General features: G+C 44.7%; 2 protein-coding genes across 2 annotated transcripts in view; one reads left to right on the top strand and one right to left on the bottom strand.

Moving 5' to 3' along the window:
- The first annotated feature begins 5,394 nt into the window (after positions 1-5,394).
- Positions 5,395-8,494, top strand: l3hypdh (trans-L-3-hydroxyproline dehydratase). The gene is made up of 6 exons (XM_080833078.1): positions 5,395-5,539; positions 5,827-6,322; positions 6,487-6,656; positions 6,732-6,854; positions 7,265-7,402; positions 7,676-8,494. The coding sequence occupies exons 2-6, from the start codon at positions 5,842-5,844 to the stop codon at positions 7,799-7,801; spliced, it is 1,038 nt and encodes a 345-aa protein (XP_080689204.1). The 5' UTR covers positions 5,395-5,539; positions 5,827-5,841; the 3' UTR covers positions 7,802-8,494.
- A 562-nt stretch (positions 8,495-9,056) lies between these two features.
- Positions 9,057-14,549, bottom strand: part of daam1b (dishevelled associated activator of morphogenesis 1b) — a 90,314-nt gene continuing 84,821 nt past the window's right edge. The window contains exons 24-25 of the mRNA XM_080860526.1: positions 11,656-11,826; positions 9,057-10,584 (exon numbers count right to left, since the gene is read on the bottom strand). Coding sequence (XP_080716652.1) covers positions 10,375-10,584; positions 11,656-11,826 — 381 coding nt within the window. The 3' untranslated portion in view covers positions 9,057-10,374. The remainder of the gene's footprint in view (positions 10,585-11,655; positions 11,827-14,549) is intronic.

Below are 14,549 nucleotides of genomic sequence, written 5' to 3'. Positions count from 1 at the left end.
GCACTAAACTCTTCACGTCCTAGTACTCATAGTGGACACAAGGGCACTAAACTCTTCACGTCCTAGTACTCACAGTGGACACAAGGGCACTAAACTCTTCACGTCCTAGTACTTATAGTGGACACAAGGGCACTAAACTCTTCACGTCCTAGTACTCATAGCGGACACAAGGGCACTAAACTCTTCACGTCCTAGTACTTATAGTGGACACAAGGGCCTGTGATCCTCCAGAGACTCTTTCTCAAATACAAAGTTATTTTAAGACACACATACACACGTGCAATTTCACATAAAAAACTAAAAAATTACAAGGTTGACAGAACCCCTCAGGTCACGTGAAGGGGAGGGCATGTGACACTGCTCAGGCCGCTCAGCGCACTTGCCGTGTAGCTGAAAACACACCGAAAATTAATCCGGCATGGGGTGGCTTAATGCAGCCGCGCTTTAATAGCCAGCAAAGGGCATACGGTGGGAGCCATTGTATACAGACTCGGGGGGGTGGGGGTGGGGGTTGAAAGAGGCTTACTGCATTCTACACAAGATAGTCCCACCAAGTGGACGCCGTACAGAATAAAGCTTATGCAAGACATTTTGACTGCATTCTCTTGCATGTGACTGCCACACTGCAACAGCAAGACGTAATATCGTTGAGTGAGGTCTGTACTTAGAAGAGAATATTTACCCATACCAGTGCGTACAAGCCCAGACACAAGCCTAGCCTGTGAAACAATAGACACATGCAAACTGAGCTCATTATTGCTTCATTGCTTATAGCTTATCAGACATATTAGCTTAAATACACAGTCACACACACACAGACACAGACACACACACAGACACACAAACACACACACACACATTCCTATTTACATGTGCAAATAACACATGAACCTAAGGCCCCCTGAGTCCTTGACGTGTGGAGCCACAGTTGTTTGTTAGGTACTTTCACACACATACTGACACACACACACACACACACACACACAACAGTTGTTTGTTAGGTCCTTTCACTGCTGAGAGGAATCTAAGCGATGCAGAGCTTCACTTCACTCCAGCAGAGAGAGAGAGAGAGAGAGAGGGAGGAAGAGAGAGAGAGAGAGAGAGAGAGAGAGAGAGAGAGAGAGAGAGAGAGGAAGAGAGAGAGAGAGAGAGAGAGAGAGAGGGAGAGGGAGAGAGAGAGAGAGGAAGAGAGAGAGAGAGAGAGAGGGAGAGGGAGAGGGAGAGAGAGAGAGAGGAAGAGAGAGAGAGAGAGAGAGGGAGAGGGAGAGGGAGAGAGAGAGAGAGGAAGAGAGAGAGAGAGAAAGAGAGACAGAGAAACATCCACAAACATGCATAGACAGTCAAACAGTCACAAACCCACACACACACACACACACACACCTGCTGTGCCTTTCTTACTGTAACAAAGAGGTGCATGACTTTCAAACAGCAGTGATCCAGGACTGACTCATTATAGAGCACTAAATAAACTTCCTGGAGATGCAACATATGAATGGGGGAAATCACACACACACACACAAACACACACACACACACACACACACACACACACACACACACACACACACACACACACACACACCTGTTGCTCTGCAGTATTCTCAGGCAGCAGTTAGAGACACAGGCCAGGAGCACAGTGAGATGTCTGGCCGCACACACAGACACACACACACATACACACACACTGTCTGGCCGAGCGTAAAGCACCTGGCGGGCACAGAATAGGGTTCACTACAGACACTATTGCCAGCCGTCTGACATCAGAGAAGAAAAAACTTTCCCTAAAAATGCAGACCGTATCTACACAAAGAGAGAGAGAGAGAGAGAGAGAGAGTGACAGAGAGAGTGAGAGAGAGAGAGAGAGAGAGAGAGAGAGAGAGAGAGAGTGACAAGAGAGAGAGAGGGAGAGTGACAGAGAGAGTGGCCTGTCTGGAATCTGGGGTGCCTGAAAATAGGATGAAATGTGATTGATATATAGCCTAGGTGACAGACTGAATGACAAGACCCACCTGACCCACACTTAACCAGGTCCATGTTATCAATGGATAGACTACGGACTAAGCTTAGGTAAGGGTCAGGGTTTAAAATGTTACCAGTCATGACTACACCATACATGTTATCAATGGATACACTACGGACTAAGCTTAGGTAAGGGTCAGGGTTTAAAATGTTACCAGTCATGACTACACCATACATGTTATCAATGGATAGACTACGGACTGAGCTTAGGTAAGGGTTAGAGTTTAAAATGTTACCAGTCATGACTACACCATACACTGAGCAATCTGCCTTTCACACCTTCTTTAAGAAAGACAAGTGCTGACCTCCCATGGACCCTTCCAATTAGCCAAACATGGTCTTTAGAGACGACTATAACTATCTCACAACCCTTTGTCAAGACTTGTGCAATGGAGCAGCAGGGGTAATATTTCAAGTGTGTCGCTTCTGCGGTCACGCTCGCTGTGGTTGGAAAGATCACACGCTCTCTCTTTCCAGCACTACGCGAGTGTCCCCCTTTTTCAGACACTCACAACCGTATCAGATGACAGACAGCACTGGCTAAGGGCATGGGGGGGGGGGGGGGGGCTAGAGGTTAAGCTATTATTTTTGGTAGGAAGTAAGTTGCCTATACTTTGCCAGTCCCCAGAGGAAGCTATGCTATTTTTTTTTTACCACCTTTTTTTATAATATGGCAGCTTGCAAGCCAGGACAAGCATTGTGGCCAGGTTCAAATGTGCTGGTGGTACTCCACAAGCCTCTAAGTAGAACACTGCTTCAGCTTTACAGCAACACTATACAAGAGTTTGACACTTTTTGAGGTATGGTTTTATAGGCAACTGGTTTTGGTACCATCCTCAAATTAATTTTGATATCATATGGTCATGTGAAGTACATATAAAACACCTGTCTTTCCCACTAGCCATCAAGGATATGCACTATGTAGTTCTGTGTACCGGGCTGGAACACCCTGCTAAAATGGACGAAAAGCTTTCACAGCATGGCATTGCCAGCTATACTGCCACAAGAGTACGTGTGTTGGCACGCCTCTGCATCCTGTATCTTTCATAGCCTAACTGATGTGCTGTGGAATTGACTAGAGTATGGGAGGCAGAATACAAATGTTTCTTACTCAGTTAGATAGACATTATATCAAAGTTTGATGTTGCCGCTCAGCATTGGTAACATGTCCCACATTGTGCCATACAAATGTATTACTTGTCCCACATTTGGTCTGTTTGCATCTAGTCACCCTCCCCAGTGGTGTAGTGGTCCCTGGAGAAGTGGGTATACTCTTATTTTTTTTTTAAGGCAGCCCATACAGCACAAGAAAAAAACCCGGTTTTGAGAAGTGGGTATACGCAATGCTGACTGAACAATAAGTGGGTATAGTCCGTATACCTGCGTATACCCTGGACTACACTACTGACCCTCCCTTCAGTACAGGACAGAGAAGTCTCTATGACAGTCATACCAACCTTGAGCTTGTACCTGCGGGGTGTGGCGACCACAGATTTAGGGTGAGGACATGATTGATCCGGTGTGTTGGAAAGGAGCCCAAACCATTAAAACCAGTTATCAAAACCACATATAGACCTGCAGAAACAAAGCACTGTTAAGGGTTATAACTGCTCAATGCCATCCACAACTGGAGAAACAAACCATCTAAAGAGTATTTAGTGTATCCTCTATATAGTACACCTTCATGAGAAAAGAGATAAGCCATTAATAATGCATAAGTCACTTTGTTATGGTGTATGACTCTACACTGAAGGTGTAACACAGCCAGAGTTCTATGCGTGTGACACGGCACTACACAATACAACAGAATTACTCAAATAAATTCCAAAGCGCCAGTGTAGAATGTCACAAGGGGAAGGACAAGGACGCACTGGTTATTTAGACCTGTCAAGCAAAAGACTGAAGGGCGGTCGAGGCGATGAGCTAACATTTTAAATGTAGCCTTACTGCAAGTCAAGAATTCATAGGCTAAATAACATGATAAAGAAGGCTCTACATTGCACAATGAATTATCATTTGAAATGCACCTACAGCACACCTTAGTCTTGAAACATTTATGAGTCTTAAATAGGTAATGCAACATGATTTCGGATCAAAACAAATGCAAAACAGAAACTTACATGAAGTGGCGATGAACGATGCTGAGTTTTCAATCTTCAGAGCAAGTTCGACTTCTAGATTTTGAGTTTCCGAGGAAAGTGGAGAAACAGCGGGTTGTGAATGTAACTCCACTGTAATCAAACTCCTCCCACTACCAACTTCAAGAACGCCCCCCTCGTAGCGCAGGGCACACCAAGGCCATGGCTTGTCACGCCGCGAGAATGACATAGCTAGGAGAAAGTTTTGAGTGTAGTGCGAACTGCCGTTGTTATCCGAAGGTCAGCGTTTGTCCTCGTGATGGTGACTCAATTTTACCAGGTAAAAACCTGAAAATGGCATCTGTGAATGTGATGAACCTACTGTGGCTGCATGACAGGTATTTTTTGTTTCAGAAAGTCTGACAGCATCAAATTAATAAACTGAATTTATCTGAAGTACTGACTACACTACACCCAGACAAAGCAGCCTGCAGACTGGCTGTCCAGGGAGAAATAACGAACTGGAACCGAATAGGTCTCTGAATAAATTAACCATCAGAATATTAACTGACATTAAATCGCTGCAACCTCCATTCCGGTACACAATGGACATTTAACAATCCATCAGTGTCTCTGAAGTATAGAGCAAGTGAGCTAAGGCTTTTACTAGTGTTGTGCAGGCTGTGAATATGTCCATACTCATAACCTCGAGAAGAAGAAAATGTAAAGGCTGGCACCACGTTGTAAAATATGTGTCTTTAAATAGCTTGCCCTACATGCACACACAGGTGACATGTCAGTTCTCCGTTCTTCTGAAGTAGGCTAATTGTTTGTGTCATGTCTTGGCATTCCTGCATCTCTTCATGCCACCATACACCACAACGTTTATTTTGTAGATAGTCACTCTTAACAAGATGCAAATTTAAAAGCACGCAAAAAGCTAAAGACGCAAGGAACAATGCCATTGAACTAAACAAACAATGAAATTATGTAGGCTTAGTGAGATTTGTAGGGGAAATTGAATGTCCTATATTCTTTGCACTCTTATAACCTAGTATGTTAATAGATTATCCAGGCGAATTTAATTATTAAGGGTGAATTGTAGTGCTAAAATGTTTAATCATAACAACTAAATCACTTAAAATGTTCTGATAGACTCTGGAAGACATAAATGACGAAGGATCAGTATGATGTTGTGGAATGTAATCACGAACTGCAAGCTCCGGCTCCGGGACGTAAGGCGGCGGTGTCGTCCAACAGAATGAGAGCACAGAGGCGCAACCGTGGATAACTTTTGGAAAAACGCTTAGCGGAAAAAAAGTTCAGGATTTCCGTCATCATGTCGTGAATACTTTGAACTCTGGACGCGTGCAAGGCAAACTCTCGTGTAGAGACTGTTGTGACAGAATAGTAACGTTTGCAATCTGTTGAGAAGTTTAGGGGTAAGTAGGCCTAGCTCACATGCATATTGTTTCTCTATGGTTATTCTTGCAGTCCACTGTTTTGGTTGCATGTTTGGCTGTAAATAAGCCTACGTTCGCTTGTCATTTCTGAAACAGCCAAGGTTTATTTCGGCTTTTTGCCTTTATCTGCAACACACACAGTTGTTAAGTTGGTTCATGTCTGTATCCTCGTGCAGGTTGCAGTTTAATATAGAGCTGCATGATATTCCATGCATATGATTTATACGGGGCTCATTTAATGGTAGCCCACTTGTTGTCACTACCAGTTTTGCAGCCAAGGAATGGACTTGCCACGTCTTCCACCTCATGATGGACCTGTGCTGTCTGTCGTGGACATGCACACTGGAGGGGAGCCGCTGCGGATCATCACGAGTGGATACCCCAAAATAGAGGGCGACACAGTGTTGTCCAAACGACGCTTCGTGCGAGAAAACCTGGACCAGCTGAGAAAAGTGCTGATGTTTGAGCCCCGTGGTCACTATGACATGTACGGTGCCCTGTTGGTCCAAAGTGAGCTGCCTGACGCGGATCTGGGAGTTCTGTTTATGCACAACGAAGGGTACAGCACTATGTGTGGGCACGCAGTCATTGCGCTTGGCCGGTACGCGGTGGATTACGCTCTCGTGAAAACCCCGAGTGCCCCGGAAACTGAGGTGAAGATCCACTGTCCCTGCGGCCTGGTTAAGGCCTTCGTAGAGTATTCCGACGGCAAGACGGGAGCAGTGAGGTTTCACAGCGTTCCGGCTTTTGCGTTTGCAACGGGTAAATTATTCAAAGATGGGGGATTTAAGATATGTAAAATACAAACAATCCTCAGCTTGTTCGATACTAGGCTACTGTAAAACAAAAACACCACCATTAATATGAAAAGATACTTTGTTACTAAAAGATACTTTGTGCTGCATGTCCCTGTGCTATGCTTACAGATGTGAAAGTTACTGTACCTGGACATGGTGAAGTAGCTGTGGACATAAGCTACGGTGGGGCATTTTACGCTTTTGTCAGTGCAGAAAGATTTGGACTTGATGTCAACACGTCTAGGACAAGAGACCTAGTGGATTTAGCCACTGCAGTGACCAATGCGGTCAAATCCCAGGTAAGTGATCGGAAAAAAAAATCTTGAGTTGAAGTAAAAAATAATACATGCCATAAAAATGTGTCTTTTACTCAGGTGAAGCTTCGTCATCCAGTGCATGAGGATCTTTCCTTCCTGTACGGGACCATCCTCACTGATGGCAAAGACAGCCTCTCTGATGAGCCGACAGCAAATGTCTGTGTGTTTGCTGATGCACAGGTTAGTGAATCCATACTACCTTCATTTGCCTTGTAGAAAAGTATTCAACTTCCTTCCTCCTTCAAATTACACGGGTGAGAAAGCAGGGCGAGATGACCTGTAGGCTATAAAGTCCTCAGTTCTGTCTATGTGTAGCATTTAGGGTGACTGTTTAGCACATACATACAATGCTGCAAAGGAGAAAAGTACGGGACATATTGGATTTATTGACATAAATGCTTACTGCACGTACAAAAACAGATGACACAAGAACCCACAAGCCTAAAGGTCCATCTAAGACAAGGTCCAAAGATTTGTCCAAGACTATAACAGCCACTGTGATGGTGAGTAGTACAGTGATTGTAAAAGCCCTCTTCAGTCCTCTCTGACGATGCACTACTGTCTCCTCTCTGACCTCTTGACGGGCCCAGGTTGATCGGAGTCCGACAGGGTCTGGAGTGACCGCTCGCATCGCCCTCCAGTACCATAAAGGCCTGATCCAGCTCAACCAGACCAGAACCTTCAAGAGCGGGGCCACGGCATCACTCTTCACTGGCAAAGCAGTCCAGGTACTACGCGTCGCGAACCCAGTGTTCAATTGTACACAGAACAAGGTGTTACATTTCTCATATCAGGGATGAGAGTACCTCACACAATGGCTAAATCTCTCTAACTCGTACACTTATCCTTAAACCTAAGCAAACCAGCGAACGTTTATCTAATCGATCAGAGATCAACACCTTCTTATAGTGTCTGATGAGAGCGACCTGATTGTTATTAATAATCGTGTTGCTTGTGAGTGTCGATATCAGTTGTGCTCCTCTTCTTGTCACGTCACCTAGGAAACCGTGTGTGGGGACTTCAAGGCGGTGGTGGTTGAGGTCGGGGGTCAGGCACACTACACTGGTGTGGCGAGCTTCGTCCAGGAGAGCAACGATGACCTCAGCCAAGGGTTCCTTCTCAGATGAGCATCTGACACCTGCAACTAAATCAGTGTTGGAGGCTCCTCTTATAAATCATAAAGCAGATCTACATTTCCAATGAAAATCGGATGAGGAGGTGACACAGTCCATGTCAATCAATCAGTTACTCATTCTTTGGCTATTCCTTCTGAAAGTCTGCGCTGACGAAGGCAATGTTGAGAAACACTATGCAGAAACATTTTATGTTTCTAGATTAGATAAGTCACACACTTCATCCAAGACAAAATATCTGTGTGTAACTGATGTGAATGATTTTTTTTCCTTTTCTATCGGGGGTGGGATGTTGTCCTTCATGATCTAACGCAGATCTGGTCCTTAAGCCTGATGTGTGCCAGATCATGGCTCCGTCTGTTCCAGAGTCTACAGTCATCTGTAAACCGAGAGACAGTGGCACAGGGGGTAGAGGAGTCGTTGCTTGGGTTGAGGAGTCTGTTGCTTCCTTTCCCCTTCTGCCACTCAACCCTCCCCCTTCCCACCTTCCTGTCTCCACCCGGCTGACCTCAAGCAGATGGGTCCCCCCTTATGTGCCGTGGTTCTGCCTAAAGTTTCTTCCTGCCTAACAGGGAGTTTTTCCTTGCCCCTGTTGCCATTGTGCATGCACTAAGGGGGTTTAGGCTCTGGTCTCTGTTAAGCGCCTAGAGGCAATTGTATTGTTATGGCGCTATACAAATAAAATTGAATTGAATTGAAGTTTAGTAATTGTAAGGTTGCTAGTTCGATTTCCCACTCCTTACTAAGTGTGTAAATATCCTTGAGCAAGACACTGAACCCCTTAAACTGCTCCTGATGTGTACATGCAATGTCCTTGTTAGTTGCTTTGGATAAAAGTGTCTGCTAAATGACTTAATGTAAAAGCTGACAATGCAGTACAATTCACAGGGCCTAATAAAGTGGTATGTGTAGTGCAGAACATCTGCATATAGGTAGAATTTTATAATCCTGAAGTATTGTTTAATGGTCATTGCTAAGATTCTTTTTTTTTTTTTTAAAGGAAGAAAAAAAGTCCAATGCAATGCAGGAATGACACACTTGCTAGTGACAATGAATCAGCTGTTAACCTTGCACTGTATCTAAACTGCCAGTAGAGGGCAGTGTTTCATAGATACTTGAAGTCAGTGTTTCTTTACCTCAAAGACCAAAGTGATTACGCCAGTGTGATTTCTACAGGCCACTATTACATTTTCAGTCAATGAGTGGGGACTTAGGGGGTTTCCTCACCAACAAAACACCAAAACATTGATTGAGCTTTCTGTTGTTTATTTGTGTCAGATCCATTTTAATCATGGAAGGCCATTTAAATTACAAAAGTCCAATGGAGTTTCTCTCACATTGTTAAAGAAAACCTTTTAACAATTAAACAAGACAGCGGATTTTGAAAGGACAAGGGAGCAACCGTGGGATATGATAACTGATGGAGAAGTATTGCTTTGATTTGGTTAATGTACTTATTCGGTCTTTTAAATAAGTCTACATTTTGCAGTTACTTTCTTTTGCATGTGTGACAGACTCCTTGTGTGGAGTCCTTACCACAGGAACCCACTTTGGCCATAGCGCCCCTGTGAAAACACAACAGTAAAGATAGGGTCCAGTAATGTGTGAAGTGTCAGAGCAATGACGGAAGCCCACATGGGCCATACACGACTCTTATATGTCCATTCTACAGTAATCCAGAGCCTTAGTTAACATTAACATTAGTACTAAACAAACAAACAAACAAACAAACAAAAATCAATATATAAAAGGTCCATTTTTGCAAAGTCAATCCCAGATGTGGGCACTTGCTTCCATAGTTTTTCCTCCCCATTGGTTTACACTTAAAACTAGCGGATGTAACAAATAGAAATGGTGGATGCATAAAGTGTTGCCACAGTTACGTTCTTTCCTTGTAGTAATATATATTCGGTGTTCTCTAGTGGAACATCTGATTAAACCATTGAATGGAAAGGTTCTAGCGTCAGCTCTGTCCCTTGAGGTCCAGACAAGAAAACCACTTCCTAAAAGTCACGTTCCATGAACATTTGTGTGTGTGTATGCACGTCTCCCGTTAAGTGTCCTGGTCAAATTGAATTTGACCGCATTATCTTCAGGCCAGAAAACCAGCAGCCCTTTCTTGGTGCGCCAGCACGGTAATAATCAATCTTAATCTTCTCGAAGGAAGACCTGCATCAAATAAAAACGGTGAGGTCCTCTGCGGCGGCCATCTTGTAAACAGATGGCCGTAGCTCTTTCTTCTTTTCTAACCCTGCCAAAAAGTCACGGAGGGTGAAAGTCTGGAACAGTTCTGACTCAACTCCCAGAGAATATATTTCTACATATTTATATCCTCTGACTGCTCCATGGCCAGGCACTAACACAAAGCACTCCCTGTTTTCCGTGGAAATCCTGAGACGTCCTGTCCAAAGGAGTGTCACATTTTTTAAACATGTGCTTTCAACTCCCTCCACAAGGTGGCAGCACTGTTCAAACAAAAAACACAAGGAGCAGGTTGGAGTGGCAAAGAGCAGAAAGAAGCTAGAGGGGAGGTGGGTGGCTGAAGCGTGGGTGCAGTTTGGTGGCGTTTAGAAGTTGAGTTTGGTGACGGGGCGCTCCCGGCCCGTGTCTGGCTGGCTGTTGAGCCGCCGGCGGTTGCGCTTCATCTTGGACAGGTCCTTGTCGAACACCTCGCCGGAGCGCAGCGCCGACACCAGGTCGTCGAATTCACCGCCGTCGTCCTCGCCGTTCTCCTTGGCCTTGCGTGCCTTCCGTTCCTTGTCGCGCTGCTCCTTCATCTTAAAAAGACAAGAGAAGTTTATTGGACACTTGCAGAAAATGCTGAGCACAACAGTTAATACTGCTTCGCATTTGTGAATTCAGACAGAGGAATGCCTTGATGTTTAGGGGGGGGGGGGAAACAAGCACACTGTTGGTTATTAGCTTTTAAAAGCGCTGCGAAGAACTGTCCTTGTTTCGCTCTTTTCGTGACATTGGGTAAAATACCCTCACGTTTGCATAACAAGGTCTGCCTGTAAACGATTTACTCTCCGAATGCTCAAAATGATAGACTAGGGCTTTAAAGAACAGCTGAAGGCCTTTTGTTTTAATTAGTTTCAACCCACTCAACCACGTGATCACGCCATCTCGGCTGGAAGGATGGAGGCGTTTTTTGCATGTGGTTCTCACATGCTGCTTTTGGACGGGGCACGGGATGTGGGCCGTGCCAGGCTACGGGCAGCGCCAGGCTACGGGCAGCGTTAGGGTTTGATACATGTTCGCCCGGCAGCGGCACCATAAGTCAAAGATCCAGCTCCACTATTTGAACACATCTGAAGCCTCTGTGGCGGCGTACGCTTGGTAAAGTATGTGCTAAACAGGCTAGGATTGAAGTTAACGCCAGAATCAGGCCCGTTTACTTGCTGTAGTGGTTGAGCGAGGTGCTCACAACTTCAAGTGCCAAGATAGGGAGTAAAAAGTGTCAGTATATGTGTTTCTGTGAGTGTGCACTTGTGTGTTGGGGAGAGAGAAAGAGGGCAGTTATCGCTGTGTGTGTGTGTGTGTGTCTGTAAATAAGAGTTTGTGTTGACGTGTGTGTATCTGTATATTTGTATGGCACAGTGTGTGTGTGTGTGTGTGTAAATAAGAGTTTATGTTGACGTGTGTGTATCTGTATATTTGTATGGCACAGTGTGTGTGTGTGTGTGTGTGTGTGTGTAAATAAGAGTTTGTGTTGACGTGTGTGTATCTGTATATTTGTATGGCAAAGTGTGTGTGTGTGATGCCAAACTTAAGTGAAGAGGGCAGTTATCTGTGTGTCTGTGTGTGTGTAAATAACAGTGTGTGTGTGATGCCAAACGTAAGTGTACCTGAGCCTCCATCCGTGCCCTGCGCTCCTCCTCCTCCTTGCGGCGGCGCATGTTCTCGTTCTCCTGACGCGCCTCACCGAAGGCCTGCAGGAACTGGTCAAAGATGCCAAAGAACTCATCTGGCTGCATTTTGCCGTCCTCCTCGCCAAAGTGCGTCACTGCCCGAACATACTAAGATAGGACACACGATTAAAGGAGAAAGAGAGACAACTGGTCAGAAAAAGATTAAGAATTTTTTTCTTATACTGTACACACAGGCAAGTTTATAAATCAACAACCTTACTTCTTCAATTCTTTAATATTACACATTGTGACGTTAAACATCCAAAAGAGACGCCTTTTAGAGGTGTAGTTTAAAAATGTCAACAAACACCTCTAAAGGCATTAATAGTCCCTGGACTCCGGAGTGCTAACTGGTGTCTAATTAAGAGGCCAAAACACAGGATGTCTAATGGGAATAAACAGCTAGCACAAACACAATAACAAACAAACAGCTGAAACACACTACACGGAAGACTCAATAAAACATAACCACAGTGTTTTAAAAACACAGGGTGCTACTTAACACAGGTAGAGGGTGTCAGAAAGGCCACAGATGAAAAAGAGGCTGAGGGAGACTGTAGGCACATAAACGTCACAGCCGCCGGGAGCTGGTGTGGATTAACCTCGTCACGCACAGCCGAACCCCGGGCGCCGGTAGCTAGTCTACGGGTGTCCTCGTTAACTCCTGTTTGACTGCCGACTGATTACAGCCCAAACGTGGAGGGCGGGAACAGGAGGGGGAGAGGGGGTACGTGAGGGACCGAGGGGGCTTTAGCAAGGCACCACCTCTGCCTCGTGCTGCCTCTGGAGGGGGGGGGGGAACGGAGGTCTGGCCGTCCCATGATGCCTTTGATGTGCGTTTATCACTGCCATATGGAGCGCACACGCAACATGGGTCGCACTTGTCTGAGCCAAGGAGGCATTTCCCCCCCCCCCCCCCCCTCTATATCCCCTGTGTCTCTGTTTTTCTCTCTCTCTCTCTCTCTCTCTCTCCTCCTCTCTCTCCCCCTCTCTCTCTCTCTCCATCACCCTCCATGGTAGTGAGCGAGGCCTGGTTCAGACGACACTAATGGGCCTTGAAAAGCTCGACCTTGGGTTTGGACCGCAGCCTGGTCTGGGCGCAGGTTCAAGTGTATTGTATGAGCACTGTAAATATGCTCATAAAGATCTCCCTCGTGCTTGTAGTTATGTTTCAGTCCATCGAACTCCAATAAGACCGTCAGAAGACGCGCAAGACTGACCGTGACCATCGATCAAAGCATTGCCAGGTAAGCAGTTCTGTCACAATCACTTGGAAACCGCAACTGGAACACAGTTAATAACACTCGACTGTCTTTCCACCAAATACACTGAAGTCTTCAAACTCTGATATATGTCACAGCCTGTATGTTGGTGTCTATGATGTCATGCCTTGCAGCTGTAGTAGCTGGTATGCTGTACTTTAGGTGTCAGGTAGTATACCAGTTGTTCAATTGTAGTGATATTTACTGTTGTTTTTTTTAAATTGACAATGGCACTACTTAACCTGGTTCAGTTTGTGAAGTCCGTCTACCACAGAACAAAACAAATCTGGTGATTTGCATACACTATAGTATAATATATGTCTAAAATCTGTAGGATGTTTGTACAGCCTGGTATCTCTGCACTTAGCCAATCATTGCAATTCCTCACAACTTGTAATATTTGACCCACAAAGTCTACCTAAGTTAGGTCTATGGCGGGTGATTGTTAGAAAGCTTATTCTGTTTGAAGTTGTTTGGCATATTTATGTAGGGTTGACCTATGTAAATCTATGGGGTTGCCAAAGTATTATTTCATACAGTATGTACCTTAAGTCTATCTGTAGGATGTTTAATCTAGTAGCTTGGCATTTGATACAGGTTTACGCAGATCTGTGGTCTTCACTGCTGCAGTACCTTTCATACATGGCCTCACTTTGCTTTGTGGGCAGCTGTGGCCTACTGGTTAGGGTTTCGGGCTGGTAACCGGAGGGTGGCCGGTTCGGTCCCAGACCAGTAGGAAAAATGTGGGCTTGAGCAAGGCACCTAACCCCGATCACTGCTCCCCGGGCTCAAATGAAGAGACTAAATTCAGAGTGTGTGTGTGTCACTGTCTCTGCCGTTAAAACAGTCACTAGTCACTAGGACTCCATTTCCATCCATTGTTGTATAGCAATGCAGAGAGGGCACGTCAGGTGTGGTCACCCCGGGGCATCGCACAGTGCTAATCTGAACCAGCTGGTAGACTTGGTAAAGTAGTCATATATATAGTTAGTACAGTGTAGTACTTACTGTGAAGATGTACTAAGTATGTCCTTCAGTATAGGATTGGATAGGATGGGAGTAGTAGGAGTTACACTGTGTAGTGACACTATGTAGTCCCCTATGGGATAGTATAGTAGTTGCTTTTTAGTTATACTATGTCCTTTCCTAATGGATAGTATAGTAGTTGCTTTTTAGTTATACTATGTCCTTTCCTAATGGATAGTATAGTAGTTGCTTTTTAGTTATACTATGTCCTTTCCTAATGGATAGTATAGTAGTTGCTTTTTAGTTATACTATGTCCTTTCCTAATGGATAGTATAGTAGTTGCTATGCCGTTATACTATGTCCTTTCCTAATGGATAGTATAGTAGTTGCTTTTTAGTTATACTATGTCCTTTCCTAATGGATAGTATAGTAGTTGCTTTTTAGTTATACTATGTCCTTTCCTAATGGATAGTATAGTAGTTGCTTTTTAGTTATACTATGTCCTTTCCTAATGGATAGTATAGTAGTTGCTATGCCGTTATACTATGTCCTTTCCTAATGGATAGTATAGTAGTTGCTTTTTAGTTATACTATGTCCTTTC

The sequence above is a fragment of the Sprattus sprattus genome (assembly GCF_963457725.1).
Source record: "Sprattus sprattus genome assembly, chromosome: 2".
NCBI lineage: Eukaryota > Metazoa > Chordata > Actinopteri > Clupeiformes > Clupeidae > Sprattus > Sprattus sprattus.
Note: the sequence above shows the minus strand (reverse complement) of the source record. Positions and strands in the feature narration are given on the sequence as shown.

Coding starts and splice junctions, on each gene's coding strand:
- l3hypdh (XM_080833078.1), top strand. CDS start 5,842: ATGGACTTGCCACGTCTTCCACCTCATGATGGACCTGTGCTGTCTGTC. Junction 6,657..6,731: donor CCAATGCGGTCAAATCCCAG/GTAAGTGATCGG, acceptor TCTTTTACTCAG/GTGAAGCTTCGTCATCCAGT. Junction 7,403..7,675: donor TCACTGGCAAAGCAGTCCAG/GTACTACGCGTC, acceptor CACGTCACCTAG/GAAACCGTGTGTGGGGACTT.